This window comes from Halteromyces radiatus (assembly GCF_025201355.1).
Source record: "Halteromyces radiatus strain CBS 162.75 chromosome Unknown BX664scaffold_7, whole genome shotgun sequence".
Classification (NCBI taxonomy): Eukaryota; Fungi; Mucoromycota; class Mucoromycetes; order Mucorales; family Cunninghamellaceae; genus Halteromyces; species Halteromyces radiatus.
The window spans coordinates 1014687-1042508 of NW_026251693.1; the positions used below are offsets into that span (position 1 = coordinate 1014687).

At 32.2% G+C, this 27822-nt stretch overlaps 11 protein-coding genes across 11 annotated transcripts; 7 read left to right on the plus strand and 4 right to left on the minus strand.

Annotated features, from left to right (window-relative positions):
- Positions 1 to 136: 136 nt before the first annotated feature.
- BX664DRAFT_339747 (uncharacterized protein) lies at positions 137 to 2392 on the plus strand. Its single transcript, XM_051546689.1, has 5 exons — positions 137 to 359; positions 433 to 1176; positions 1268 to 2002; positions 2055 to 2154; positions 2217 to 2392. Exons 1-5 carry the CDS (start codon positions 200 to 202, stop codon positions 2242 to 2244), a joined length of 1767 nt encoding a protein of 588 aa, XP_051397722.1. The 5' UTR covers positions 137 to 199; the 3' UTR covers positions 2245 to 2392.
- Positions 2393 to 4486: 2094 nt separating this feature from the next.
- Positions 4487 to 6412, plus strand: BX664DRAFT_339752 (uncharacterized protein). The gene is made up of 4 exons (XM_051546690.1): positions 4487 to 4971; positions 5126 to 5192; positions 5290 to 5610; positions 5804 to 6412. Exons 1-4 carry the CDS (start codon positions 4534 to 4536, stop codon positions 6091 to 6093), a joined length of 1116 nt encoding a protein of 371 aa, XP_051397723.1. The 5' UTR covers positions 4487 to 4533; the 3' UTR covers positions 6094 to 6412.
- Positions 6413 to 6963: 551 nt separating this feature from the next.
- Positions 6964 to 10492, minus strand: BX664DRAFT_188797 (MCM2/3/5 family-domain-containing protein). The gene is made up of 14 exons (XM_051540057.1): positions 10332 to 10492; positions 10152 to 10278; positions 9925 to 10059; positions 9679 to 9848; positions 9435 to 9599; positions 9263 to 9341; positions 8998 to 9193; positions 8705 to 8934; positions 8372 to 8608; positions 8194 to 8277; positions 7981 to 8090; positions 7792 to 7920; positions 7573 to 7709; positions 6964 to 7499 (listed from the first exon to the last, which is right to left on the minus strand). Exons 1-14 carry the CDS (start codon positions 10475 to 10477, stop codon positions 7270 to 7272), a joined length of 2175 nt encoding a protein of 724 aa, XP_051397724.1. The 5' UTR covers positions 10478 to 10492; the 3' UTR covers positions 6964 to 7269.
- An 86-nt stretch (positions 10493 to 10578) lies between these two features.
- On the minus strand, positions 10579 to 12251 carry BX664DRAFT_339760 (uncharacterized protein). The gene is made up of 4 exons (XM_051546691.1): positions 11859 to 12251; positions 11521 to 11790; positions 11186 to 11457; positions 10579 to 11099 (listed from the first exon to the last, which is right to left on the minus strand). The coding sequence occupies exons 1-4, from the start codon at positions 12105 to 12107 to the stop codon at positions 10745 to 10747; spliced, it is 1146 nt and encodes a 381-aa protein (XP_051397725.1). The 5' UTR covers positions 12108 to 12251; the 3' UTR covers positions 10579 to 10744.
- A 385-nt stretch (positions 12252 to 12636) lies between these two features.
- On the plus strand, positions 12637 to 16190 carry BX664DRAFT_339762 (uncharacterized protein). Its single transcript, XM_051546692.1, has 8 exons — positions 12637 to 12973; positions 13055 to 13213; positions 13277 to 13519; positions 13578 to 13650; positions 13727 to 13850; positions 13946 to 14213; positions 14291 to 15179; positions 15260 to 16190. The coding sequence occupies exons 1-8, from the start codon at positions 12697 to 12699 to the stop codon at positions 15984 to 15986; spliced, it is 2760 nt and encodes a 919-aa protein (XP_051397726.1). The 5' UTR covers positions 12637 to 12696; the 3' UTR covers positions 15987 to 16190.
- A 127-nt stretch (positions 16191 to 16317) lies between these two features.
- Positions 16318 to 17605, plus strand: BX664DRAFT_301679 (phosphatases II). The gene is made up of 3 exons (XM_051542394.1): positions 16318 to 16484; positions 16668 to 17072; positions 17154 to 17605. Exons 1-3 carry the CDS (start codon positions 16380 to 16382, stop codon positions 17367 to 17369), a joined length of 726 nt encoding a protein of 241 aa, XP_051397727.1. The 5' UTR covers positions 16318 to 16379; the 3' UTR covers positions 17370 to 17605.
- A 258-nt stretch (positions 17606 to 17863) lies between these two features.
- BX664DRAFT_352322 (major facilitator superfamily domain-containing protein) lies at positions 17864 to 20123 on the minus strand (the record flags this gene model as incomplete). Its single annotated transcript, XM_051547675.1, has 12 exons — positions 17864 to 18030; positions 18105 to 18119; positions 18204 to 18330; positions 18417 to 18501; positions 18561 to 18602; positions 18682 to 18755; positions 18864 to 19091; positions 19141 to 19249; positions 19315 to 19466; positions 19531 to 19705; positions 19777 to 19870; positions 19943 to 20123. 12 exons carry the CDS (start codon positions 20121 to 20123, stop codon positions 17864 to 17866), a joined length of 1449 nt encoding a protein of 482 aa, XP_051397728.1.
- Positions 20124 to 20687: 564 nt separating this feature from the next.
- BX664DRAFT_361342 (uncharacterized protein) lies at positions 20688 to 21146 on the plus strand. Its single transcript, XM_051548240.1, has 3 exons — positions 20688 to 20777; positions 20851 to 20866; positions 20923 to 21146. The coding sequence occupies exons 1-3, from the start codon at positions 20734 to 20736 to the stop codon at positions 21010 to 21012; spliced, it is 150 nt and encodes a 49-aa protein (XP_051397729.1). The 5' UTR covers positions 20688 to 20733; the 3' UTR covers positions 21013 to 21146.
- An 82-nt stretch (positions 21147 to 21228) lies between these two features.
- On the plus strand, positions 21229 to 22946 carry BX664DRAFT_339766 (uncharacterized protein). The gene is made up of 8 exons (XM_051546693.1): positions 21229 to 21354; positions 21451 to 21569; positions 21630 to 21794; positions 21874 to 22039; positions 22105 to 22164; positions 22216 to 22481; positions 22559 to 22646; positions 22725 to 22946. Exons 1-8 carry the CDS (start codon positions 21240 to 21242, stop codon positions 22811 to 22813), a joined length of 1068 nt encoding a protein of 355 aa, XP_051397730.1. The 5' UTR covers positions 21229 to 21239; the 3' UTR covers positions 22814 to 22946.
- Positions 22947 to 24157: 1211 nt separating this feature from the next.
- BX664DRAFT_267896 (uncharacterized protein) lies at positions 24158 to 24816 on the plus strand (the record flags this gene model as incomplete). Its single annotated transcript, XM_051540969.1, has 2 exons — positions 24158 to 24313; positions 24388 to 24816. 2 exons carry the CDS (start codon positions 24158 to 24160, stop codon positions 24814 to 24816), a joined length of 585 nt encoding a protein of 194 aa, XP_051397731.1.
- Positions 24817 to 25234: 418 nt separating this feature from the next.
- Positions 25235 to 26936, minus strand: BX664DRAFT_388179 (Di-sulfide bridge nucleocytoplasmic transport domain-containing protein). The gene is made up of 6 exons (XM_051549448.1): positions 26755 to 26936; positions 26468 to 26679; positions 26059 to 26375; positions 25820 to 25935; positions 25555 to 25760; positions 25235 to 25448 (listed from the first exon to the last, which is right to left on the minus strand). Exons 1-6 carry the CDS (start codon positions 26858 to 26860, stop codon positions 25305 to 25307), a joined length of 1101 nt encoding a protein of 366 aa, XP_051397732.1. The 5' UTR covers positions 26861 to 26936; the 3' UTR covers positions 25235 to 25304.
- Between the last annotated feature and the right edge of the window lie 886 nt (positions 26937 to 27822).

A 27822-nucleotide genomic window follows, 5' to 3' on the forward strand; every position in this document is an offset into this window, starting at 1 on the left:
ACCCTCACACACTTACAACCACACATTCACAAAACCACAAAAGAAAAACAAAAGAAAAAAAAAAGAAAAAAAGGTGCTCTAATTCCTCTTTCTTTCTTTCTTTCTTTCTTTCTTTCTTTCTTTCTTTCTTTCTTTCTTTCTTTCTTTCTTTCTTTCTTTTTCTTATACTTTACTTGTTTTATTCTGCAATCTTATTACAATGGATACATTGGCTTCTGAAGAAACCACATACTCTTTACCATCACCACGAGATTTATTGCTATCATCTTCTCAGGAACAACAACCAATGGAGGATTCTCCAGTAGACAAGATGATGGTTGACGAACCATATGAAACTGAAGATATTCAACCTTCTTGTGGTAAGCAAGAAATACTATGAAATAAATAAGTAAATATTTATTTATACTCTACCTTTTTTTTATTTTATTTTAGAAAAACCTCAATTACCTTCTATCAGTAATATTCAACCATATTCACCGATTCCTCATTCATACAATGTTACTTCCAACAATAACGATAATCCTACTACAACGGCCAATTCTGATATCACCACTAGTCCAACTACTATTACTACAACAACTACAACCACTAACTCAGCAACATCTCTTCATGGAGTACCTGCTTCTGATGAATATCTTCGTCATCGTATGTCGGATATGTCTATGTCTGCTGTCTCTGGTGGTTTACCTTTGGATCGTTCTCGAAGTAATAATTCTACTGTTCCTCCTCCTGGCTCAAGTCCAAATGGAATAGTCAACAACAATAACAATACTGTGTTATCACCTTTGGAACCTAGTCATTATGATGGTTCTGTCTCTTATTCTCGACGTGGATCTTTGGTCAATATGCCTCCTTCCTCTCTGCATCATGATTATCGTAGACCTTCTATTACTGAACTCGGTAGTTTGCCTCTTCCAACTACATCTACTAGTACAAGTCGTCGTGACTCTATAGCTACAATCACTACTGATTATGATTATCACACTTCTCGTTCACCTTCGCCTTCACCATTCAAACAACATCATCATCAACAACGATCATCAGATATGGATTATTCTTCATCAGCCGGTCATATTGCTCCTCCTTCATATGATTCTTTTCATCGACGTCATTCAATTGCAACTGCTGAACCTTCTCATTCTTCTTCTTCCAATCGATTTGCTTCTAAACATCGACGTAAGTCTCTCTCTCTCTCTCTCTCTCTCTTCCTGTCCTTTTTTTTTTATTTTTTATATTGAAAACACCTTTTTTTTTTTTTCCAAATTAGCATTCAGATTTCCAGCAACTATTCATGAATCACCCAATGGAATTTATTCTGCACCATCAAGTCCTCCTGAAATCATGAATTCAACAAATGGAGAAGTGAATACTGGAACAACTCATGAACTCGGTTCATCAAAATATCCTCGTACTCATAACATGCGACATGGAGGAGATCATCTTTCAGGTTACTCGTCTCATCACCATCAACAGCAACATCATCACCATCATCAACAACAAAATCAACGTGTACATCATGGACATCCTTATGCAGGAAGTTATTCTCGACGCCGATCTATTTTGAATGATGAAGATACTCCTTCTTTAGCTCGTCGTGCATCTATGCCTGTGGTGACAATGGGTCGAGCTCCAGCTTCCGGTGCACTACATCATCCACCTACACCAACTCCTACGCCACCTCATCATCATCATCTTGGTCACACATCTCACCAATATCAAAAACTCTCTTCATCATCAAGGTTAGGAGGAAGTGATTCATATAACACAACTACAGGAGGGTCAACTATGATAGATGAAGAACAAGAACTTGAAGGACGAGATAAAGGATCTAGTGGTAGAAAATCTGAAACACCTTATTCAAGAAGTCCCGAATTACGAGTTAGCCACAAGCTTGCCGAACGTAAAAGACGAAAGGAAATGAAGGAATTATTTGATGAATTACGTGACTCCTTACCTGTGGAAAAGAACTTGAAAACATCCAAATGGGAAATCTTATCAAAAGGTAAATCAATATGATTTCCTTTTTTTTATTTACTTATTATTATTTATTGTAGCGGTGGAATATATTACAGCACTGAAACGGCGTGATTTTGAAAAAGAAAATGAAGTTAATAGTTTACGGCATGAATTGGCAATGATGAAACGGGAACGAAGGTAAACCCAAAAAAAAAAAAAAAAAATAGATGGATTAACTTTACTCTTTTTTTTTTTTTTAGTGGAAGTTATGGAACATTACCATATTGAATAGGTTGAATTTTATACCAAGCTGGATACTCTTCTTTTTTTTTATATATATATTTTATACCCCTTCTCTTTATCTTTTTTTCTCACTCACCCCTCTCGGTCTACTATATCATTCTTGCTTAGTCTTAGTTCATCTATTCTTTTCTCCTTTTTTTTTTTTTTTTTTTTTGTTGTTGTTGTTGTTGTTATTGTTGTAAAACGCATGCTTTCCTTGATATCAAAAACAACAATCATAAGTTACTCATTTTATTCTCCCTTCCTTTATTCATTCATTTCCCCTTTCCTTTTTTTTTTTTTTTTATTATTATTTATTTGTATTCATTTCAGTCGTTGTTTAATAAAGCAAAATATTTTTTTTTGTTGAATCCTTTATACGGTCTTCGAATGTTTCACTTGATTTCTCTCCATTCCTCATGTGATGATGATGAGGGGAACAACGTGTTAAAAGATTATGCAAAACAATATACATTAAAGAAAAAGCACATGATTCATGCATATTGGTTCTGACATCTTCCCCAATTTTTAATCATTCAAAACAAACCATCATTGGCAGCTCATTAAAAAAAGAACCGCATCTTACTGACAAGGGGTTTATTGTTTGGTAGACACGTTGTTTAACGGAAGTGACTCTGATTTCTCCTCCCTTTTTTTTTTTTGTTTTAGTTACGCCTTCTCCTACAAGACAACACCTATGTCTTTTTTGCTAGACACTCTCCGTGCCAACTTTATTCTTTCCACTACGATGATTACCTCCCCTTCTCTCTCTCTCTCTCATAATTTCCTACAAGGTAACTTTTTATATCGATATATCCTTCTAATGAAACTCGTTTTATTATTATTTATTACTACTCCTACCATCCATCCATTATATCATATCATCCATATCATCATATCATTCATATCATCATCCAATCATATCATCATACCATCATCCAATCATATCATCCTATCTGATCATTCACCCTTCATCATTTAGTATATATATATATATCATTCAATCAGGAGTTTACGAATTGTAAAAAAAAAAAAAAAAAGAAAAAAGAAAAGACATCATCATCTATCGAGAAGAAGTATATAAGATATGTTTTTTTTTTTAAAAATAAAAAAAGAGAGATTAAAGAAAAAAGAAAGAGAGAGATTAAAAAAAAAAGTCAGATCAATATGCAATGTAAAAAAAAAAATTTATAAAAGAAGAAGAGATCAAGGTTTACTGTAATAAGTTGTAAAGAGGAAATGAAATCAGGCTTGGAGTTACCTTTTATGGAAGATTGATTGTTCCAGTAAAGGGATCGACCTGTAGAATTACCTATTTTCAATCAAAAGGTTTAATGTTTGATTCATCCACCGCTAATTGAAAAGAAAAAAAAGACATATTTTTTTTTTTTTTGGTTGGATCTGTCAAACTAGAATAAAAATAGAAAAGAATAGCGGAGTTCATGACAATTATCATTATTACTTTTTTTTTTTTACTTCTTTATTGATAATTTTCAAGTTACCCATCATTGATTTTGTTATTTATATTAAGAATGACATTTTAAAAAAAAAGAGTAAAAAAAAATATAAAATAATAATAAAAAAAAAACGAACAAACAATGAAAAAAAAAGAGAAAAAAAGTGAATATTATAAGAATATTATCATTGATAAAAATTTCATTTTTTGATAGGTGTGACAAAGGTATAACGGGCATGAATCACGTGTAGTCTAATATTTTGTACTCTCTTTATTATATATATATATTTTTCATTTCCCAACTTATCTTTTTTTTTCTCTCTCTTTTAAATTCAGGAGTTTTTCTTTACTTTTTATACTTGATGACAAAAAAAATGTGTAAACAAAAACAAGTTTATTTTATTTGCATTGATTAAAGTAGTGTCAGCAGATACCGGAGAATGAAAAATATATACTGAATGATAAAAAATAATACAAATGATATATATATATTATTACTTTATGGTGTAATTCCTATTATTATCTTTTTGCATGATTTGCCAATAAAAAAAAAAAAAAACTATTTTTTACTATACTGACGGACATTTAAAATTGACTATTTTGGCTACACAGAATCAATAATATAATCGATCCATTATCATCACCAGGTGAAAAAAAAAAAAAAAAAATACTCGGAACCCAATTTTTTTTTTTTTTTTAAACTTTCTCAAATTATAAAAGGTCTTATTCCCCTTTCACTCCTTTTCAACCTTTTTTTTTTTTTCTCCTTTCTTTCTCTTTTTTTTTCTCACTTTTTTTTTTTTTTTTTTAAAAAACTTTCACTTTATATATTTCTTATCATGTCAGCTGAAGATACCAAAACTGAGTCACCTGTTGTCGAAACCCCCATCACCAACAACGACGCCACCGCCACTCCTGTTGAAGAACCTACTTCAGTTGAAGAAGTTAAAAAAGAAGAGGAATCTCCTAAGACTGATGAAGAAGAAAAGAAGGATGAATCAAAACCTGCTCCTTCTCCTTCTCGTTCTGGTACCAAACGTTTATCTTTGTTTTTAAGTAAGGCTAAGAAGTCTTTTGTCCCAGAAAAAGAAGAAAAGAAACCTTCTGCTGAAACCAAGGCTCTTCCTGAAGATCCCAAACCTATTGCTGAAGAAGAAGATCATCAAGAAGTTCCTGCTGAAACTACTGAAGAACCTACTGTTGAACCTACTGCCTCTACTTCTGATGATAAGCAAGAAAAACGTAAATCAAAGTTCTTGAATGATTTCCTCAAAAAGGTAATTCTTTTTTTTTTATTTTATTCTTAAATGTGATGATTATCAATATATATATATGTATCTTTGTGTATGTGTGAAACATCGATAGCAGGTTTGAACTTACTTTTTTTTTTCTTTTTTTTTTTTTTTATGAATGATGAATTGATATTTTTAGCTCTCTACTCCTAACAAAGATGGCAAGGTTGTAGAAAAGTCTGATGCTACTAAGGATCAAACTGAAGGTAAAAAAAAAAAAAAGAAAAAAAGAAAAAAAAAACTTCCACTTGATTTTTTTTTAGTGACACTTGAAATCTTTTTTTTAAAATGTTATTCTAATAGAAACTACTGAAGCTACTACTGAAGAAGCTGATGCTACTGAAGAACAACCTCAAGAAGAAACCACTCCTGAAGAACCTGTTACTACTGCCGACACTTCGGCCCCTGCTGTGCCACCCAAGGATGCTCCCAAGAATAAGGAACAAACAAATGTGGTAGATCAAATTAAGCGTCATTCTTTGGTGAATAAATGGTTTGGAAAGAAAGAAAAGGCTACCCCTGCTACTAAGGAAGAACCTGCTACTGAAGAACCTGCTACTGAAGAACCTACTACTGAAGAAACCCCTGCTGCTGAAATTGCTACTGATGAAGCTACAAATGATGGTAAGTGTGGTTAGGATGGATAAAAGTATATCATTTCTCTTTAGTCTCATGTACACAATGTGTAACATAACTCTTGCACTATTGAATTTATACTTGATGATCTTGTGTACCATGAAAATTTTTTTTTCTATTATTCGTTTTATATTATTGATTGATACTAAAAAAGATTTTTTTTTTTTTTTTTATCATTTAGAAGCTCCCAAAGAAGATAATGAAGAATCTGCTGAAGACACTAAAGTAACTCAAGAAAAGCCTGCTCGTGCTGGATCTCCATTGGGTCGTCGTCTGACACAAATGCTTCGTGGTTTCCCAAAGAAGGAAAAGAAGGATAAGAAGGAAAAGACACCTGCCAAGGAAGAAACACAAGAAGTAGCTGAAGAAGAACCTGTTGCTAAGGAAGAAGAACCAGTTAAGGAACAAGAAGAAGAACCCAAGGTGGAATCTCCTGTTGTTACTGCTCCTACTGTTCAAGCTACAGCTTAAATGTGATTACATATTACTTCCTTTTTATTTTACTTTTTATTTTTTTACTTAGTTATTTATTATTTTACATATATACTCTTTATATTTATTATCTTTTATCATCTCACTTTATACAGATTTAGTTTTTTTAGTTGTCTTAATTCAAAATTGCCGCTTCTCCCCCTTTTTTTTTTCTTTCTTACTACTTATCTTTTTTAGTTTATACATTACATTTTAATGATGATGCCATATTCTTTGATCTCTTAGTCTTTTTTTAGCAAATACTCTCACTTTAATTCTTTTTTTTTTTCGAAATAAAAAAATGAACATCAACAAATGATTTGACTTTTTTTTTTATTGTTTATATAAATATGTATGTATGTGTGTGTGAGAAGATGTTTCCAGTTTTGGATGATGATCCAGTCATTTAAGGGGGGAGGATGTGGTCCTTTTTTTTTTTTTTTTTTTTTTTTTTTTACCTGGATCAAACAAAATCTTGGATTGACATCTCCGTTTGAAATCCGATGCCTTTCACCCCTTTAGGAGCAGTATGTTTCAAAGAAAGAAAAAAAAAAAAACAGGCCATTAATGCTTGATGCTTCTAAATAAAGCAAACCATGCCATGTTTATATAGATCTATCCCGCCAAGAAAATTAGAAATGTTCAATGCCGATCCTACGACCTTTTTGATTTGCATCATCCATTATATTATTGAATACAAGCGTCATCATAATCTTGACATCTAGTTAGATTCAAACATACATCCTAGGAATACTAATTCACTCACATGCACATACATACATACATACATCCTTACGAATAAGAAAAGAAGAATGACAACTATTTTCAATACAACTTGTGTGGATGATCTCATGTCATAACGTCATAAATATCTTTCTTTGCATCATCCTCTTATAGATCTATCTTCTAGATTTTCTCTTTCCCCCCTTTTTATATATATATCTTCCTCCATGTTCTTTATTCTTGATGATTATACCTACCTTTTCATCATTATCCTCCATGAAAAAAAAAGATATGTACATTTTATTAGAAAAAGTCAAAAGTAAAGAGGAAACAAGATAAAGAAAAAAAAGGATGATAGATGATGGTTTTAAAAAAAGTAAAAAAAAAAAAAAGACGGGTGTGTGTATATAAATGAGTATATATATGTATATGTAAAAAAAAAAAAAAGATAAACTAAACAGCTTGACGGAATACCACTTTGCCTTGACTTCTAAACTGTAAAACTTCACGTCGACCAAGAATAGTAAGAGCACGAAGAATGGCAGCTTCAGAAAAACCTTGTTGAATAAAGTCATTCTTGATCTTCATGACGGATACTTGGGAACCAATAGGTAATCGACGTTGGATTTCTGATTCGATTGATTGAACTTCTGCCATCACTTCACTTCTAGTCATACCATCAGCTATATATATACAATCATTCATTAGTATTTTTTTTTTTTAAAAAAAAATATCATACTTATTTTTTGAACTTACCACCACCACTTTGAACAGCGTCCATAGTTGAGTACTTGAATAATCGAATGGCTTCTTCCACATGTTGTTCATTGGCAACAGGAGACAAACTCATTTTGGCTAAAGATTCTGATATACGAATGATAGCTTCCAATTGTCTAATTTTATAATGTATCACAAAGCAATCATAAATTAGTCAGCTGTCAGTCAGTCAGTCGATCTTATTATTATTATTTTTACCTGATAGTAATGGGAATGGATGACCTTACTTGTGTTTCTCTTTCAGATTCCTTGACTTCTTTTCGAATTGCAACAAAATGACTACTAAGCTTTTGTGCTGCTTCAGGAGTTAATCGAGGTGCACATTTCCTATTTAAAAAAAAAATAAGATCAATATGAAATAATGAATGAATGAGAAAATAGACTTACGCCTTGCAATAATTAATATATGCCTTCATCTTTTCCAAATCAATATCACCCATGGCAGTATCTTGGATTTGTCGATTCATGTGAACATTGAGGACATGTTTGGCAATAGACTATTGAATAATAATAATAATAATAAATTCGTAAATTATTTTAAGTCATCAAGTAAAAAATCATTTGTTCCTGTGATCCTTCCCACACATATATTCCACTTACCATATCTCGTGTTTCATTGTGTTCATCTTTAACAATAAAGATCATATCAAAACGTGACAAGATGGTTGTTTGGAAATCGATATTCTATTAATCATCAAAGTGATTGACATCAAAAAAAAAAAAAATAATCAGTACGATATAATATTCCTTTTTTTTCATTTTTTTGTCATTCACTTACTTCACCAGGACTCTTCATATCATCATAACGACCAAACACAGGATTGGCAGCTGCAAGTACAGATGTTCTTGAATTGAGAATAGTAGTGATACCTGCTTTGGCAATGGAAATAGTTTGTTGCTCCATAGCTTCATGAATCGCCACACGATCTTCATCTCTCATTTTATCGAATTCATCAATACACACCACACCACCATCTGCTAATACCATAGCACCACCTTCAAGATAGAAATCACGCTAAATAATAATTAAAAGAAAGAAAAAAAAAGAATAAGTAAAAAAAAAAAAAAAAAAAAAAAGAAAAGAAATGAACATCATTGACATTCAACTTACAGTGCTTGGATCACGAATCACAGATGCAGTCAAACCAGCAGCACTACTACCTTTACCAGAAGTATACACAGCAATAGGAGCCACCTTTTCCACAAATTTAAGTAATTGAGATTTGGCTGTACCAGGATCACCCAATAACAAGACACTGATATCCCCACGTAGTCGCATACCATCAGGTAGAATTTTTTTGGATCCACCAAATAATAAACATGAAATGGCTTTCTTGATATCTATTAAAAGTGGATTGGTTACTTTCTAGATCATTCCTTTCATATTCAAAAAAAAATATGTACCTTTGTTGCCGAAAATAGAGGGTGCAATACTAGTAGAGAATGTTTCATATAGATCAGGTTGACGAGACATACGAATATATTCTTCTTCTTCAGCATCAGTAAACACAGCTCGACCACGATTACTATTATGTTGATCAATCTGTAATCCAACTACTCGAATATAAGGTGTACGTACTGCTGCAGCTCCAGTTGATTTCTATCACAAAAAGAAAGAGAGGAAGATAAAATGAGATTTATCATCTTATTGTTATTTATCATAACATACCGTCGCCTTGTTTTGGTAAATAGAGTAAATGCCCATAATCACTGTACGCATACCAGGAACTACACGATTGGTAAGCCATCTTTTTTTTTTTTTTAAAAAAAGAAAAAAGAAATGAGTATTCTCTATAAATTGAATTGCCTTTTCTTTTTGTCTTTCTTTCTTTCTTTCTTACCTATCAGCATTAAGAATAGTATGACGAGGAAGGTCCCCTACAGGTACCATATCAGGAGCTTCTTGAAGTTTAAGTACTTGAGAATCCACAAAGCTACATTTATCATGAACAATCACATAGGGATCCATAGGACAATTAGGTTTTGAACCATTATCAATAGGTTGACTATAAAGAAAAAAATATTAAAAAGTTGATTACTTATGTTTTCAAATCATTCTACTTTCTTTTTTTTTTTTTGTATTACCTATCACACACTCTGGGTAAAGTGATACCAGCAAATCCACCATTGACAGGAATCACCTTGGTATTTCGACAAGAACGACACATAATATTAACATAAGTGGCTCTTGAACTGAGAGTAGAAGCACCAATGACAATACCAGGAAGACGAACTAATTTCCCAATATAAGTCGACTAAATCCAAAATATAAATAAAACATGTTGTTTTATTACTATCCCACTTTGAATAATATATCATTTGTTGACTTACATTCAAATCACGAATTTGAATCACATTGGCATCAGATGTGAGAGTGACTTGACAATCAGGTACATCAGCATCGTCAATGGTACCTGGAGTTGCAAATAAGATACGTTTGGCACTTTCTTTCACAGCCAGTTCAAACTATATAAAGAAGAAATAAAGAAAAAAAAAAGGTTCATGTGGTGATTAGGAAGAAAAAAGAAGAAAAAAAAAAGAAGAGAATTATTCTTTACCAAAGGTAAATGTTCAGCAGGAGAGTTTGAGAGTTTGTTGGCAAGATCGGCATTGTAGTTAATAAGATGACTCATATCGACTTGTATGTAGTATTGTTTAACCATGAGGTGTTCTTGAAGTTGATCTCTATTCAATAAAAGTTCAGTTTTGTGAATTCAATTTCTTTTTTTTTTCTTTACCTGTAGATAAAACTATTTCCCAAACGAAAGTTTTGAATGAATTCTAGGTACAAAGATTTCAACTCTGAACGAGAATTGATATGTTCTTCCCCAGGTAAAACACTAGTAGAATAGATTTGTCCACGATCCCAACCTGCACTAGCCATGTTAGAAGAAGATAAATAAAAAGATAATAAAGAGAAGAAAGACAGGATATCGCGGAACACGCGGAAACAAATTTTTTATTTTTCGTGATTTTTTTTTTGTTTGTGACGGTCCGGAAGTTCAATTGTACCTGAAGTGAAGGATCGACAATTGATTACACTAAATATAGGACTATTTTATTTTTTATATTATTTGATAAAAAAAAAAAGAAACAATAAAACTATAACAGATCACTAAAGTAAAAAAAAACTCTAAAGCTAATATATCATTTACACTTTTCCATTGGCTTTGGCAGCATCAGCAGCACTTTGACTTGATGAAGACATTGGGATACTTTGTTGTTGTTGAGTATTGTTGGATTTATTACCAAATGTTTTTGCATAAGAGTAGACAAGACCAGCAATGAATCCAACAATGATTGCAGTGACATTGGCAAAAGTGGCAGGATCTCCAAAGAATAGAATACCAGATGCTGCAATAGGTAATTTGTTCAATGCACCTACCATGGAATAAGTCGTTGAAGATGTAGTACGAACACACCAAGCAGAAGCATAAGACATCACAAAGGCTGAAGCTCCAGAGAATATCATAGCATATATCATTTGTGATCTAATTTCAGGAGGGCTATCATCAAATTATTAAAAAAAAAGATTAGAAACATGTACATTTAACCTACTCTTTCTTTTTTTTTTTCTTTTTGATTTGCTTACAATGTTCTTGATAGATTTTCCGAACTCCAATCTTCAAAAATCAAACTTGGGATGATCAAAATAGGAATAGATAAAACATTGTTGTAATACATTGTATCGAAATCCTTGAATGAAGTCAATTTGATTCGTTTGCGCATATACAGAACAAAGGCAGCGGATGAGATACAGTTGGTGGCCATCCAAAAATAACCAATAAAAGTAGAATCCAAAGTAACAATTTCAGATAATGTATCAGTTATATCTGCCCAACCAGCAATGACAGAAGACAATACCTATATAAAAATAAAATGAAAACTTCATCCTCAAAAAAAAAAAAAATAGTGTGTTCTTCTTACCATCAATCCAAAAGAGAGTAACATTTGTTCAGTCACCACACCACCAAACCAAAGTACTTCACCATAAGCAATAAGAATAATTGTCAAATTCTTGAAGATGGTATAAATAGGAATACGAAGATATTGAAGTGATTTGGAACCAGTATAAATCATTGCCACAAGAGCAGCAGCAATTGGGAACCATTTCTTTGCTTCTTCTTTGTCAAAATCACGAAACTTGATAAGATTCAAGAATTTGAACATATGTAATAATGCCACTGTTACTAAGTTCTAATAATAATAATAATAATAATAAATGATGAGATTCTGTAACCATGTATATATATATATGATCATACCTGAACTGTTAATAACATAAAGTTCATATTGAAACCATAACCACTAAGAACATACTTGTTGGTGACAGTCATCAAGATACTTGCAAAACAATAACAAGCTATAGGTAAAGCAGCACGCATGGCAGGTGATAAACTCACAATAGATGGAGCGACAATGGTAGAAGATGATGAGTGTGTTGTTGCTGGTCGAGGTTCATCTTGGTCATTGATGGCGATTTTACTATATTCTGGTTTGGAAGACGACGACATTGTGTATAAGTTTGATATATATGTATTATTAAAAAAAGTCTAAAATAATTGAGGAGTGACCGTGTCTTTTTGTATATAAATTTGATGAAGGTAGATGTGGACTGGCAGACACACACACGCACTCACAAAAAAAAAAAAAAAAAAGAGATATAATGAAGGTAGAGAAAGAGAGTGATAGAGAGAGAGAGAGAGGGGGAAAGGGATATAGTAGGAGGAGTGTTGTAACTATCCAATTGAATAGGATGAAAAACTAAAAAAAAAAAGAAAGAGGAGGAAAGAAAAAAGAAGGAGAAAGATATATATAGATATGAAAGAGAGAGGAGAAAAAAAAAGACAGAAATAATATGATCGAACGCACTAACAAAAAAGTCACCTTGTAGGATAGATTTGATTGGCTTAAAAATCATTGACAACATATTTTAAATTCAGAACAGAGGCAATATGTGAGGGGAACAATATTTTAGCCGCGCAAAGTGTGGACATAAAGGTTCGACTCAATTTCATTCATGTTCCTTTTTTTCTTTTTCTTTTTTTTCTTTCTTCTATAAACTCATTCCCCCCCCTTTTTTCTTTTTCACTGTTATCATTTATGACTATCAGGGGAAAGAATTCTTTAGACTTTGAACCTACTTACTTTTCAAAAATGGATAGTGATCTTTCCAAACGATCTGGTGGTGGTGGTGGTTGGTCATGGTTTCAATTGATCAGTTGTTGTTTTCTTGCTATTCTTTTATCTACTCATTTTCATTACAAGTTACCTGAACCAAAAACTCATAGAGGTGTGGATCCAAATACTGGTCTTGTCGAATTCTCTGAACGTAATGCAATAGAAACTATTTCTTATCTTAGTGATACACTTGGATATCGTAAGTTTTTATTTTTTTTATTATTTTTATTATTGTTTTTTTTTTTTTAAAAAAAAATAATAATAATTTTATTTTATATAGGTATTGTTGGTACAGTAGAAGAAGCACAATCCGCTGATTATTTAAAGAATATGATTCTTGATTATAAACAATCTTCAGCAAATATACCCGGTTCACCCAAGTTTGATATTTGGATTCAACAAGAAACTGGAAGTCATCGATTTGATATTATGGATCATAGTAATATATGATGATGATGATGATGATTTATTACAATCTAATCCTTTTTTTTTTTTTTAATAGTGGTATTAAAAGCTTATACAAATATTACCAATATTATTGTTCGATTGTCATGTCCTGAATCTGATGGTATGTCTGGTGTTCGATCTTGTGAAGAAAATGCAATTCTTGTCAATTCCCATTTTGATACTACTCTGGGATCTCCTGGTGCTACAGATGATGGATCTGGTACAGCTGTCATGTTGGATATCATTCGTGTTCTCAGTCAACGTGATTGGACCGGTTACAAAAATTCTATTGTGTTTTGTAAGTCATGAATGATTATTATGAAACAAAAATAGATCAACTGACTCCTTTCCAATAGTATTCAATGGTGCTGAAGAAACCCTTCAAGATGCTTCCCATGCCTTTATTACAATGCATGATTTAAGAGATACGTAAGTTTTTCAGAGAGGGGTGAATTATTAGCGGGATAAATTAAGAGCATAATTGATTAATTTTTTTTTATTTTAGGATCAAATCTGTTGTGAACATTGACGCATGCGGTACAACTGGACGTGAAATCTTATTTCAAGCAAATTCAAGGGAAATGATTGAAGCTTACAAACAAGCACCTTATCCTCACGGAACTGTTTTGGTATTATCTTTTTTTTTTTTTTATTTTATCCTTATTTGATATATGATTATTTATATCTCCTTTCTTTCTTTCTTTAAAAAAAAACTTTATTATAGGCAAATGATGTATTTCGTACTGGATTGATTTTATCTGATACTGATTTTCGACAGTTTGTTCAATATGGAAACTTGACAGGTATTGATATGGCTATTTACAAGAACTCTTATCTTTATCATACCCATTTGGATATAACCAAGCATCTTCAACCTGGATCAATTCAACATCTTGGAGAAAATACTTTGGCTATAATAGATCATTTGGCAAAAAATACTTCTTTGATTGGTATCGTCCCTACTAGCGAAATTGTCTTTTTTGACATTCATGGTAATAAATAAATAAATAAAAAAAAAAAAAGAAAAGAAAAAAAAAAGTAGTGACTCTATCTATATTTCATTTTATAGGAATGTTTTTCTTGGTATATTCTTGGGCAACAGCATATCGAATCCAAATGGCGACTGTCCTTATGGCTTATACATTTGTTGGTTATATTATTTATATCTCTAACCGATCTACTCCCTATCGTCCTATTAATGTGCTTGTGTTGTCCTATATTCGATCAACGATCTCCGTATGGATCAGTGCCATTGCAGCTATCCTTCTTCCTATCACTGTGGCTGTCTTTTTGACATCTGGATTTATCAATAGGCATATGGCTTGGTTTTCTCATGAATGGTATGGTATCCTTATATTTACTCCTATGGGTCTTTTAGGTGCTTATGGTGTCCAATATCTCTCTTATTCTCTCCCTGGTCCTCTTCATGTGGATATGGAATATGGATTATTTAACTCGCTCGTTGTTGCCTTCGCTAGTATGACCTTTTTAACAACCATGACCGGTGTAGCGAGTTCTTATGTATTCTGGGTGTATAGTGTGATTCTTCTCCTATCTGCTATGATCAATGAATTCTTCTTCAAACCTACCAAAAATATCAAGTCATTAGTTACTCAACCCAAGATTCATATGTGGACTTATGCTATTGCAACATTCCTTTTGGCTTTTATCTATAGCGATAATGTATTCGCACTGATTGATATCTTTGTACCATTGACCGGTCGTATGGGTGTAGATACTCCTGTGGATATCATCATCTCTATTATCTTTGGTTCTATTTCATTTATGGGATGTTTACCCTCTCTGGCTCATGTACATCGATTTGGAAAACGATTTTTGGCCAAGATCTTGGTTTGGATTATGCTTGCTCAAACTGCCATTCTTTTATCAGTTATGGTCTATGGTGGATCTCCTGGTGGATGGGCTTTCCCTTATGATGAAATGCATCCCAAGCGATTGTAAGCATTTGTTGTCTATTGATTATTTTTTTTTTAAAGAAAAAGTACTAATATATATATATATATATATGTATATATAGATTTATTCAACATTTGAAAAATTTGACATCTGGAGAAGCATATATTGCGATTGCTGAAGCTGATCATGGACCTTATATCAATACAGTATTAGATTCTTTACAAACTGAATTGAATGTGACATCTGAAAAGCGTACGGGAATAGACGGAATGAGGGATTGGGACTCTGTATATCCATTCAGTCATTTCCTAGGTGGTTATCGTTTCAATACTGAACCTTATATTCGAAAACATTCAAACGATCCGAAGGTAAAACAAGCTATCAATCTTGCTGAACAATTCCCTGGACCCTTCCCTACTTTGACAGTACATAACGATACATATGATCCTGCAACTGGTATTCGCTCCTTCTCTATCTATAGTATGGCACCTTCTTATACATGGACGGTGATTTCTTTTGATGGACATGTGGTTGATTGGAGTATCCAAAATGAAACACCTTTGTCAAAACCCTCTCATTATGTCGTACGTCATGTCACTGGCTTTGGCAACGATGGATGGAAATTGGATTTATCGATCAAGGTACCAGAAACAGATCAAGCACTTGCAGCAGTTGGGAAATGGAAAATGCGATTTGAATTTACAGCTTTGGAAAAAGAAGGATTTGCTGGTCGAGGTGAAGAACGATTGATTGGTGGTGTCGGTATGCTTGGGGTTATTCAACGTATTTTACCTATCTGGACAACAACCACTTGGCTCAGCTCTGCCGTACAAGAATGGGAATTATAGATTAAGTTATAGTTTATTAGCATTTAGTATTCTTCGTTATTTTATAGAACAATATTATTATCATCAATCGATCAATCAATCATTATCATTATCATCATCATCATCAATAGTATACTGATATATTTTATATAAATCTTTCCATACAGTCAATATATACTATTTAAACCATTTGAAATAAACATTTATTCCATTATTATTATCGAATATCATCCCCATCTCAACATGATAGCTAAGTTATCCACGCATGGGTTCAAACTCCGTATTCACTTTTTTTTTTCCATCTTACCGTTCTCTTTTTTTTTTTTTTTTTTTCTTTTCTTTTTTTCTTTTTGTGACGGACTCAAGACTAATTTATTTCATCACTACAATATATCTATATAATCTTTTTGCATCATGGATGGAAATCATATTGATAAACGATACTTCGTAGAAGTGTTTGAAAACTGTTCTTTGGATGACTGGCAATATGAAATGCGACGTGAAATGCAAGAACTTTTAGTAAGTATATTATATATATATATAGAAGAAGAACTCGAAAAAAGGAGCCGGTTATATTAGGTTTTTATATTGTATTTAGATTATCCATATATGGTTGGCGGATATGAGAACTGGTTATATATATGATGAATGGACTTTAACCTGTATACTCTCTCTTTTTTTTTTTTTTTTTTCTCTTTTTAGCCTGGATTGTATCTTGGACCATTTGCAGTATGTCGAGACGTGAATACATTAAAAAGTCATGGGGTAACGCATATTTTGTGTTTACTTGATGGTAATGAAGTGAATTTGTTTCAACGCACACTGGAAGTGGCATCCCAATTCAACTCTCACATTATTGAAATAGCCGATACTCATTTACAACTACTCATCACCCATTTTCCTGTTGCCAGTCAGTTCATCAGGTCCGGTATTGATCATGGTGGGAAAGTACTAATTTGTTGTAATGGAGGCATGTCACGAAGTCCTTGTTTTGCCATTGCTTATATCATGGAAACTTTCAACATTAGTTTTCGGGATGCCTATCAATTTGTTCAGGCCAGACGACTATGTATCAATCCAAACGAGGCCTTTAAAAGTCAATTGAAGGTAGGAAAAAAAAAAAAAGAAGCGATGGATACTTTAGAACTGATTGTATGCTTTTTTTTTTCTTTCTTTATTTTGTATTAGGAATATGAACCGATATATATGGCGGCTCAATCACAACGACAGCAAAGTGACCATCAGCAACAACATCAAAATGGATATACTATACAACAACGACAGAAAAGAACGCAATTGATGGATGATCACGATGGATTTGATATGGACGATATGCGATCAGATACAAAGCGAAGAGACTACTCATCATCATCACCATCAACAACATCAACAGATTTTATCTAGTTTATTTATTTACAACTTGCCCTCACTTTGAATGAAAACAAAAAGCAACAAATATTTTTCTCTTTCTTTCCTGTTTACACACACACATATTCCTTACATTTGTGATACCTCTTCTTTTTGTTTTCATAGTACTTCCCATCATGTATTTTATTCGTCTTTCCTTCGGATTGTGTATACTTTTTTTTTGTCTTGTTTTTATTTTGTTATTACAATAAACATCAGTCATTTTACTATCATCTTTCTCTCTTTCTCTTATATATATATATATATATATATATATAATGGGTTGAGTTGATCAGACATAAGAGAAGTCCTTTTTTTATCATGTAACAATAAAAAAAAAGTGATACGTACAGAATCTAAAAAAAGAGACATTTGGAAACATGCATTGTTCAAAAAAGGGAAAGTAGCATATGTATGCGTTTTATTAAAAAGAGTGACAATAACAAAAAAATGTACAAGGTATATCCAAAACAAAAAGAAGTTGTCATCATCTATCGTTCTAAGTCGTCATCAATGCCAATTGATTCGTTTTTGACAAGGAGTTGTATTTCATCATCATTATCATCATGATGTTCATTTCGATGTTGTATCCATGCTATCAGTCCAATAATACAAAGGAACACAACGATAAAACAGACACTACTTGTAAACCCGCGTTCTAGGTATTAAAAAAAAAAAAGATGAAACTTGTCAAACACTCTATTTCCCACATCTTTTCAAATTCACACTTACTGTAATAGGGAGCATCTACAAAAAAGGGAAAGTCAAAGACAAAAATCAGTCTTTTTTTTTTTTGTGGCCATCATTCATGGTATGTTGATGATACTTTACCTGTAACGGGCCAAAGAACAATAGGACTCCAAGTATACATCAATGATGAACATGTGTTCATCACGGCAATAGCAATGGCTCTAACATCACGATCAGTCAAGAGTTCATTTGCCCATGTCATAACAATCTAATAGAAGATATATATATATATATATAAATAGAACGAAATGGTTTAATCTTTTTTTTTTCTTTACTTGTATATCATATACCTACAGGTTGAGAAGATGCCAAACCAGCGTGTGTCATGATAAAACCAACATATAGAAATCCAAAGGGTTGAATAAAGGCAGCAAGTAGACTAAAAATGATACACATAATTGAGTATAAAGCAAAACAATCAAATATGTCATTACTTACATACATCCTATCAAACCGATAGAGGACGGAAGAGCAATACACCTAAATAAGAAGAAAAAGCTCTTTTGTCAATGGTTCCCTCTTTTTTTTTATTTCTTTTTGACATTTAAACATGACTTACCATAAACGAGTTCGGTAGTAATCACTAATAAGACCATTACCTAATACCATGACCATGGTGATTAGCATATCAGGCTTAAAAAAAAAAGAGAAGAGTATTAGAAATTGATCGACCATGCAAACTTTATACATATTATTTCTCTTTCTTTTTTTTTTTTTTATGATTGTACCAAGGTATCTTACCGTTGTGAAAAGATTGGCAGCAACAGCATCATATCCTATTCGTTTTGCTACAATTCCTAATACATGACTTGCACCCAAAGCCAAATTCAATAAAGTCCAACTGATCACCAATGGTGCAATGTACTTGTTTGTCAAAAGCAGCTTGACTATCTTTTGAGTTTTCCAAGGTGAAGTTTTCGACCCTTGTCGTCCTTCCACTGCAAGTCGTATTGTTGCTAGTTCGCGTTCCTATCCAAAACATGATCAATCTCTTCAATTTTTAAAAGCATTCATTTACCTTTTCGTTCAACCATGTTGTGTTATGAATATCATCAGGAAGATACAAATATCCAGAAATGGCCACCAAGCCTGTCAAGATCCCATCAAAGATAAATAACCATCTCCATCTAGATATATCAATTCATTGCTTAACATCAGTCATTTGTCTGTCTCTTTTTTTTTTTTATCTTACCCACTGATACCAAAGAGACCATCTATAGTTTTCAGAAAGATGGCTTGGATAACACCACTAAGAGCTCCACCAAGGGTTCCAAACATAGCAATAAGACTAGTGCGTTTTCCCAGTTCCTTTTTGGTATACCAATTACCCAATAAAAAGATGATCTAAGAATAATAATAATAATAAAAAAGAGATGAGAAATCATCCATTTATTCTTTATTGACTTACACCAGGAAAACATCCAGCTTCGGCTAAACCCAATAAGAAACGAAAGACAAAGACTACATAGACGGATTGAACGGCTGCCATGGCCAAAGTTAAAATACACCATATAAGTTCCAAGATGGGAAGATAACGAGAAGGTCGATAATGTGTCAATAAGATATTAGAAGGGATTTGCATCCTGTCAAATAAATAAATAAATAAATAAATAAAATAGAACTTTTAGAAAAAAAAAAGTGTTTTATATCTTACATCAAATAACCAACCATAAAGCATATAAACATCACATTATATTGTGTCCCCACAATATGGAGGTCTGTTTCCATCCCACTAACAAAAGCCGTAGCTATCAAAAACAAAAAAAAAAATTTTATTGATAAAGAATATTATTTGTCTTTTTTTTTTTTTAATATCTTACCTAGATTCACATTGTCCATTGTTTTGACCATATTGGAAAACATGGCAAATAATAAAAGTCGTTTATCAAGTCGTGATACCAGCAGTCGTTGAGTTTTGTCATTATGATATATGTTATTGTCGTCATTGTCGTTATGATCATTGTGTTCAGGAAGACTCAATTGAGGTGATAAAAGTGGCATCTGTTGATGGTTGTTATCATGGTCGTCAATCATCTATAAGTAAATACAAAAAAAAAAAAAAAAAAAAAAAGAAGAATTGAGAATTGCTTATCTTTTTCCGTAATTCAATGTGCGGAGGTTTAAACCTTTGGATTTATGCTTCTCAGTAAGAAGAAAGAATGAAGGTCAAACACGTTTATTCGCGTCATTTCCCTTTATGTACTACCATTCTTAGTAAAGAAAAGTAGCGATAGAATATAGAAAACAATAATGTCTTTATTTTTTTTTTTTTGTTTTGATCTTTTCGAGGGAAAAAAAAAGTCTGTGCTTAATGTCAGGATAAATTTGGATTGATTTCCTATTTTGAGCAAAAGGGGGATAAATTTTAAACAAGGATAGAGTTTTGTTGTGATGCATCATCATCGGAAAAACACTGAAAGCTTATATTCAAACGTCTCAGTTCTTAATTACTAACTAATAGATAAAAAGCATTGATTAATGTTATGAAACGAATGCCACCCATAGATTTTTATAAACAAAAAAAAAAAATTATAAAGTATAAAAATCTTTGGATTCCCGTTTATGCAACCATCTTCTTTTTACTTTCTATTAAAAATTATATCTATTCATAATGCCATCTGATGTTCAACCTGTTAATCTTACTGGAGGTCAATGGTAAATTAAAGGAAGAATTATATATATATAAAAAAGATGATCATTGACGATCCCTTTTATTATATCATCATAGTGATCACTGTGGACAGGTATGTTGAATAACAGGATTTTTGACAAAGTAGATTCATTTTTTTTTTCAATATAGTATGGTCATAATCGAAAAGCTTGTGGATTACTAAAAACAAAACATCGTATGAATTCATCAGATTTAGAAAAGTTTTTTTTAACACAATGAATTCTCTAACCAGTAACTTCAATTTTTTCTTTTTAATGATACCCTCTTTCTCTCCTCCTCCAGAAGAAAAATTGACACTCAGTGAGGAGGGATCGCCATACTGCAACAACGCCCATTGGGCAAAAAAAAAAAAAAAAATAAAAAAAAAATAAAAACTAGTTTTTTTTTTATTTCCCGTTTTTTTTCCTTCTTTCTTTTCTTTTTCTCTAATAAACATGGGTGCCAACATGACACTAAGCATTGGAGAACGACTTTATATTCTATTTCACCAAGTTATGTTTTTATTGACTGGACTGATGACTACTTTGGGTTGTCAATGGTTATTCTATAAAGGTGCTGCTAGTAAGTTTAGATTTCATCAAGAAAGACAAGATAAGAATTTTAGAGAATCTTAACATTTTTTTTATATTATTATTATTGTTATTGATGAAAGAATAGCTGGGGATAGTTATTTGACCCAATTATCACAATATCTTGGTATGATCTTGGTTGGATTGCTTATTCCTTCTCTATTGAAAAGAAAATCCCAAACTTACTCTAGACTGGCGACTCATGAAGTAAAACAACAACAATAACATACATATATATAAGAAATAACTAATTTGTAATGGATATAGGAATCAATCCGTATGGAATCACTAGATGATAATGATAGGAATAATGAAAAGGCAACAATATATGTGGAAGGTGCTGTACCTCATTCTTCACTTTTGAAGATGGCAATATTAGATGTCGTTGCGAATTTTTGCGTTACTCTTGGGTTTAGTTTGATTGGTAGTGGGGTAAAGAAAGAATTCAAAAGTGACTGATGAAATACTAACACTGTTATTTTTGTTTGTTCTTTTTTTTTTTTTTTTTTAGATGTATCAAGTTATCTATTCTAGTGTAGTAATATGGTGCGCTATTTTAACTTACTTTTTGATGGATCGAACACTGACCAAAGTACAATGGTTTTCTATCTTTGGTACAAGTGCTGGTTTGGCTATTTGCTCACTTGGAAATATGAATAGTTCAGACCTTGATTCAAGTAAATTATCAAAAATTCTTTGTTCAAATATTTATTTATTTATTTATCTATTGATGATCAAATAGGCAATGGCTTTCTTCTTATGTTTGGTACACTGATGACATTGGGTGGAACCTTTTTCTATTGTAAGTTTCAAAGGAATGGTTTCATGGATACTAATATTTTCGTATATATAGCGTGTATTTATGTGTATTCGGATTACATGTTATCAAAACAAGATCCACCTCCTCTACCAGCGCGTATTTGTTGTTACATTGGGATGTACTCAACAGTGATATCATTGATATGGATTTCTATTTACACTTTGCCTCGTTATGATCAGCTGATTCATATTGATGATAATACATCCAACCAAGTCGTTTGGGGAATGTATCTACTTGTGACCGTTGCTAACGGAACTCATTCTTGGAATTATTATGAATTGATTGATCGAACTGGAAGTGTACGTTATACATACTATATATATTTGATATTGATCTCTCTCTTTTTTTTTTTTTTTTTTTTTTTTTAAAAAAAAAGGTGGCAACTGGTATTCTACAAGGACTTCGAGCAGTGATTGTTTATGGATTGAGTCATGCGTGGTATTGCTCTAGTGATTCTGCTCAATGTAAGTATAGTATATTTGAATGGGAAGAGTTGGGAAAACATTGACTAACGTTTGGTTTTTGTTGTTAACTTGTGATAGGTTTCACTGTATATAAAGGGTTTGGGTCCCTTATGGTCATATTATGTGTTTTACTTTTCACTATTGGTGGCAATGGATTATCCAAGTGATGGACATCTTTTTTTAGTCTAGTTAGTATAGATCTATTTTTATACCCTCCGCTTCATTTTTTTTTTTATCATCATCATCATCTACCCTTTTTTTATCTGAAAATAAAAAAGAATCATTGCTATAAAAGAAAAAGTACCTCTTGTTATGAAGTTTTGGTGACTGGTTATCAGATAGTTTACCAATTGTACAACGTATCACGACCATCTAAGAAAGAAAATAGGAAAATAGTCTTGGGGTGAAAACTTCATGATGAAAAAATGACTTCATCTATTTTGTCGGTTCCTGGATTTATTTATTTTTGACATGTTAGTTGTGATGCTAATATTTGTTGAAATCACCATTCCTTATGACTTGGCCTGAACTGCTTTGGGAAACAATAGAGATCCCCCACCTCTTTTTTTTTTTTCTTTTTTTTTCTTTAAAAAAAAAGAAGATGATGAGTCGTTATATCACAGGATCAAGGAACTTTTTTTTTTCATGTTACTCAAGTATCATTTTTTTTTTTATCGATCATATCTTTTATTGTGAAAAAAAAAAAATAGTGTACTAAAAAGTAAATTTCTTTTTCTAATCCTCATCAACTCATGTTATTGTCGTCATGGTAATCAAACAAATGATGATGGTCAAGGAAAATTTGTTGATTATTTTGAAATGGAAAAGCCCCATGTCCAAAAAAAAAAAAAAATGAAAAGGGAGAAACTTTTTTTTTTGTTGTTGTTCATCGATAGCCTCACATGGTTTCTCCAATTGCGTGACAGAAAGGTAAAAAAGGATGAAGAGAGAGAGAGATAAATGGATAGATTTTCATTGGCGCGGCTAATGAATATGCATAATCTTTCTATCTATTTCATCCCCCAAAAATAAGTAATATAGGTAAGGGGATCCTTTACAGTCCCTAACAAATAATTCCCCCCATCCATTCATCCTATCCTTCCAGCCCAAATACGGCAACTTTACATTTGTATCTCTTCGGTCCATCCTTAAAGTTTAAATTCATAATAAACTAATCATGTTATATCATAAAGTTATGGAAAATTAAAAGGATATCTTTATTGATACTTTTTTTTTTTTATCTATAAATATCTATTGAACTTTTTCTTTCTTTCTTTTTTCTTCTTTTATTTCTCTTTTTTTTTTTTTTCTCTTTCCTTCTCTCTCTCTGTTTCCTTATTTAGAATCTTCCTTTCCTAATCATCCATCAAAAAAAGGAAAAAAAAAAAAGAGAAGTAGAAAATACAATGATGATGAAATCACCCACGTTATTACCTTTCGATATGATGTATATCTCTTCACCTTCAGACGATGATGATGACGAAGATAGTTCAATGTCGACTGGACGAACAATGAGCACAGTTTCCATTTCACCTACTCATCATGATGTTTATTTGGATTCAATACGACCATCCATTTCTTTTTATCAACATGCAATTGAATCTGATCCTAATGTTTCTATATCCAAAAACACTTATTTTATGGATGGTGGTCATCGGTTTATTTCTGTAAGTATCCATTTTTATTTTATTTTATTTTATTTTATAGATACTTATTATTTTTTTTTTTTTTTTAAAAAAAGGTACCGATGTTGGGCAATACAAATACAAAGGCAGGTTCCGGTATTTCACGATTATTTGAAGAATGGTTGGCCAGTAAATTATATAGTCAGCCAGTCTTAATGGATGATCAACAACGTTTACCGATTTTACAAGATCATGTCGAATTGGTGGCTGAAGATATTCTAAACAAGATGAAACAATCCTCATGGAAAGGCCTGGATAAAATCATGATCAAGGTACGGACTGGACATGTATATACATATCATTCATGCGATGGCCAACCTTTGATCACTCAAGATATGGAAGATCTTTTTCAACAATTCCCTTTATTCGTCGAATTCTTTGTTTATACCACTTCCTCTGATGCTCCCTCTACTCAACTTTTACTCATCGTGGAAAATGTTACCATCAATCCTGGAAATCCATATAAATTGATGGAAGCTTTTTAATTTATACCCCTTGGACATCATCATCATCCTTATTACTTTTTTTTTTTTTTTTTTTTTTTTTTTTTTTTTACATGTAACAATTTTGTTTGTCTTGCTATATATATAATTTTTTTTTGGGAAAAATAAATAGAAGTATGGATCCTTTTAGGCTTATCTATCCTTTGTTATTTACTAAACATAATCCTATCAATAAAATAATCTTGAATGTTCCACCAATCATTCATGTGCTTGAGGAGAGATAATAAATGACATCTATCTAACTCTGAAGATGCATTTATTTTCGATCGATTAGCCTACAACTTTTCCACACTAATCAAACTAATCCGCCCCCCTTTTTTTTTTGTCTCTTCTGCCCCTCTTATCTATTAGAATCACTTTAAAATATCTCGTTATTGTAGACATTGTAAAATAATAATACTAATAGTACAATATGACATCATTTCGTCCAGGAAACTTTATTCATATAATCAATCTAATCAAATAACAAACTAATCAACGGTAGAAGGTGGATAATAAGATGGAGAAGTGGTGGTAATGAATGATGGCGGATATGGTGCAGGGGGTGCTGTATGAGGTTTATTTTGACTTGAAGTGAACCATAATGTACTGATGATGACTGTCATTCCGAAGATCTAAAAAAAAAAAAAATAATGTTATCAACCCATTTTATCACCTGTGCGCAAATTGCATACAATGTTTTTTTTTTTTTTTTTTTTTTTTTTTTTTTTTTTTGTTTACCATGGTTTTTAAAGAGATGGTATCTACAAATCCATTGGCAATCTCCGCAAATGTTTCAGCTAACACTTTTGTTTTCCCAATCCAAGCTGGTGTATATAAACATTGTAACCATTGACGACAAGGCTCCACCATTGCAGGACGAACATTATTTTGACATTGATTCCGATGATATTCTTGTTCACAAATAAAATGTTTTTCCATAAACTCTAATTATATATAAAGTAGGTAAGTAACTCGATACTTGCTCTTTTTTCTCCTACTATACCTGATTCATAGACTTGTATCTTTAAAGCTACGTCTTCATTCAAAGCAAGCACAAACTGGAATCCAATATACAAAAGCACCGAGAACAGTGCAAGTTGACAACCAATCCGAATCAATCTATAGTGTAAATAATAGTAATAATAATAATAAAAAAAAAAGGAAATAAAAATAATGAGTTCATTTTGTCATTGTCCTATTACACTCTTGCCCATCACTGTTAATTGAAAAATACTACTTTACCCTGCAAAGTAATACACAAGACTCTTTCGATGCGCTATAGGATCATGATGATAATATGTCGTAGTAGGGTATAAATGAGGGTGATGATAAGAATGCTGTTGATCTTGTGATGGATGATCAGGATACATTGTTTGATCTATTGTATCCGGAGTCGTTGGTGAATATGATGTATGCCGTTCTGCTATTGGTGTTGAAGTACTATTCGCATCAACATCGCTTCCGATCTTGTTTTTATCTGATGATGGTAAAGTAGGTGACGCATGGAAAGGAACAAGTGCCTTGGTTTTATCGTCTTCATTGCTGTCTTCTTGTTTTATCTAAAAATGTGTAACATAAAAGTTAGTGGTTTTTATAATATCCATATTTTGTGTGCGTGTATGAACTTTTTGTTTTTTCTTCCTAGACATACTTGACGATCATGTTCTTGAGAGTTGTTTGGTGTTGGTGGATTGGATAAAAAAGAATCATCGCCTAAAGAAATTCCACCTAGCTGTGTTGACATTGTATGATCCAAGTTTGTTTGAACAGGTGTACTGAAATAGCTCTTGGGTACAAAAAGATCATGTCGGTCTTGCTCTATCGTTGCTGGACCAGGAGGAGTAAAAGCTTCCTTGGAAGGTGCTATTTCAAAATCATTAAATAAGATCAGTCCATTGTTTTTACTGGAAAGAAAGGATATTTTTTTTTTATACTTACAAGGTGAATCCTTGGTTTCTCTGAGGAATGCATTATATGAAAGTAAAGGAGTATATTCATATTCGAATTCCATAGGCGCCTCTTTTGTTCGATGATAATGAGTCATGATCAAACACGAGAACACAAAGGATAATAATAATTTCAATAGTAATAAATAATGGTATTCAAAGAGAGAGAGAGAGAGTAAAGAGTGAGGAAGAAAAGAAAAAAAAAAAAGAGGGAGAGGCGTTTATGAGTTGTTTGGGACTCCGCATTCTCTAGTGATGGCAACAATGATATGATGAAAAGATGTAATTTTGAAAGATGTTGATTTTGTTTATTGACAGAGTATAAAAGAAAAGAAATGATATGTACAAAGAAATGATATAAACTAAAATAAACTAAAAAAAAAAGAAAAATGAGTGAATGATACTAACTAATCAAAAAAAAAAAAAAAGAAAAAAAGATAACAGTGACAATATAATAAAAAGAAGACACATTATTAACACATCCGAGTTTGACCACCAGTATATTCACCAACGACATCACCATCCATATTTTGTAATCCAGATAAAAAGTCACCTAGATCTTCTTGAGTTTGATCAGAATCTCTTGATCGACCATGGTGTATGGAAGAGGAACGAGTATCGATACATATAGAAGCGGGTCGACGTCCAATCCCATCAAATGATAACCTTTCTGGAATTTGGATTACTGTTGGTGGTTGTTGCTGCTGTTGATATTGATAATTTGTTGTTTTAGATACCGGGAGATATTGTTTGACAGTCGAAGAAGAGAGTGATCGTCCTAATTTGTTACTGGCGTTATTAAAAGTAGTTGGGTATTCCAAGTCATTATTCGTAAAATATACCATTCGACTAGGTGAAGATACTGGTTTTGGTGATGATAGAGGTGTAGGGTTGCCTGAGTCATTGTTACTGTTGTTGTTGTCTTCTTCCGTTGTATTGTATAAACATGATTCTTTCTTTTTCAAGGATAAACGAGCAGAATCACGATGATATTGTTGGTGTCGATAATAATAATACTGTTGACTTGCTGAGGAGTTAGGAGGACTATTTCCAGGTAGAG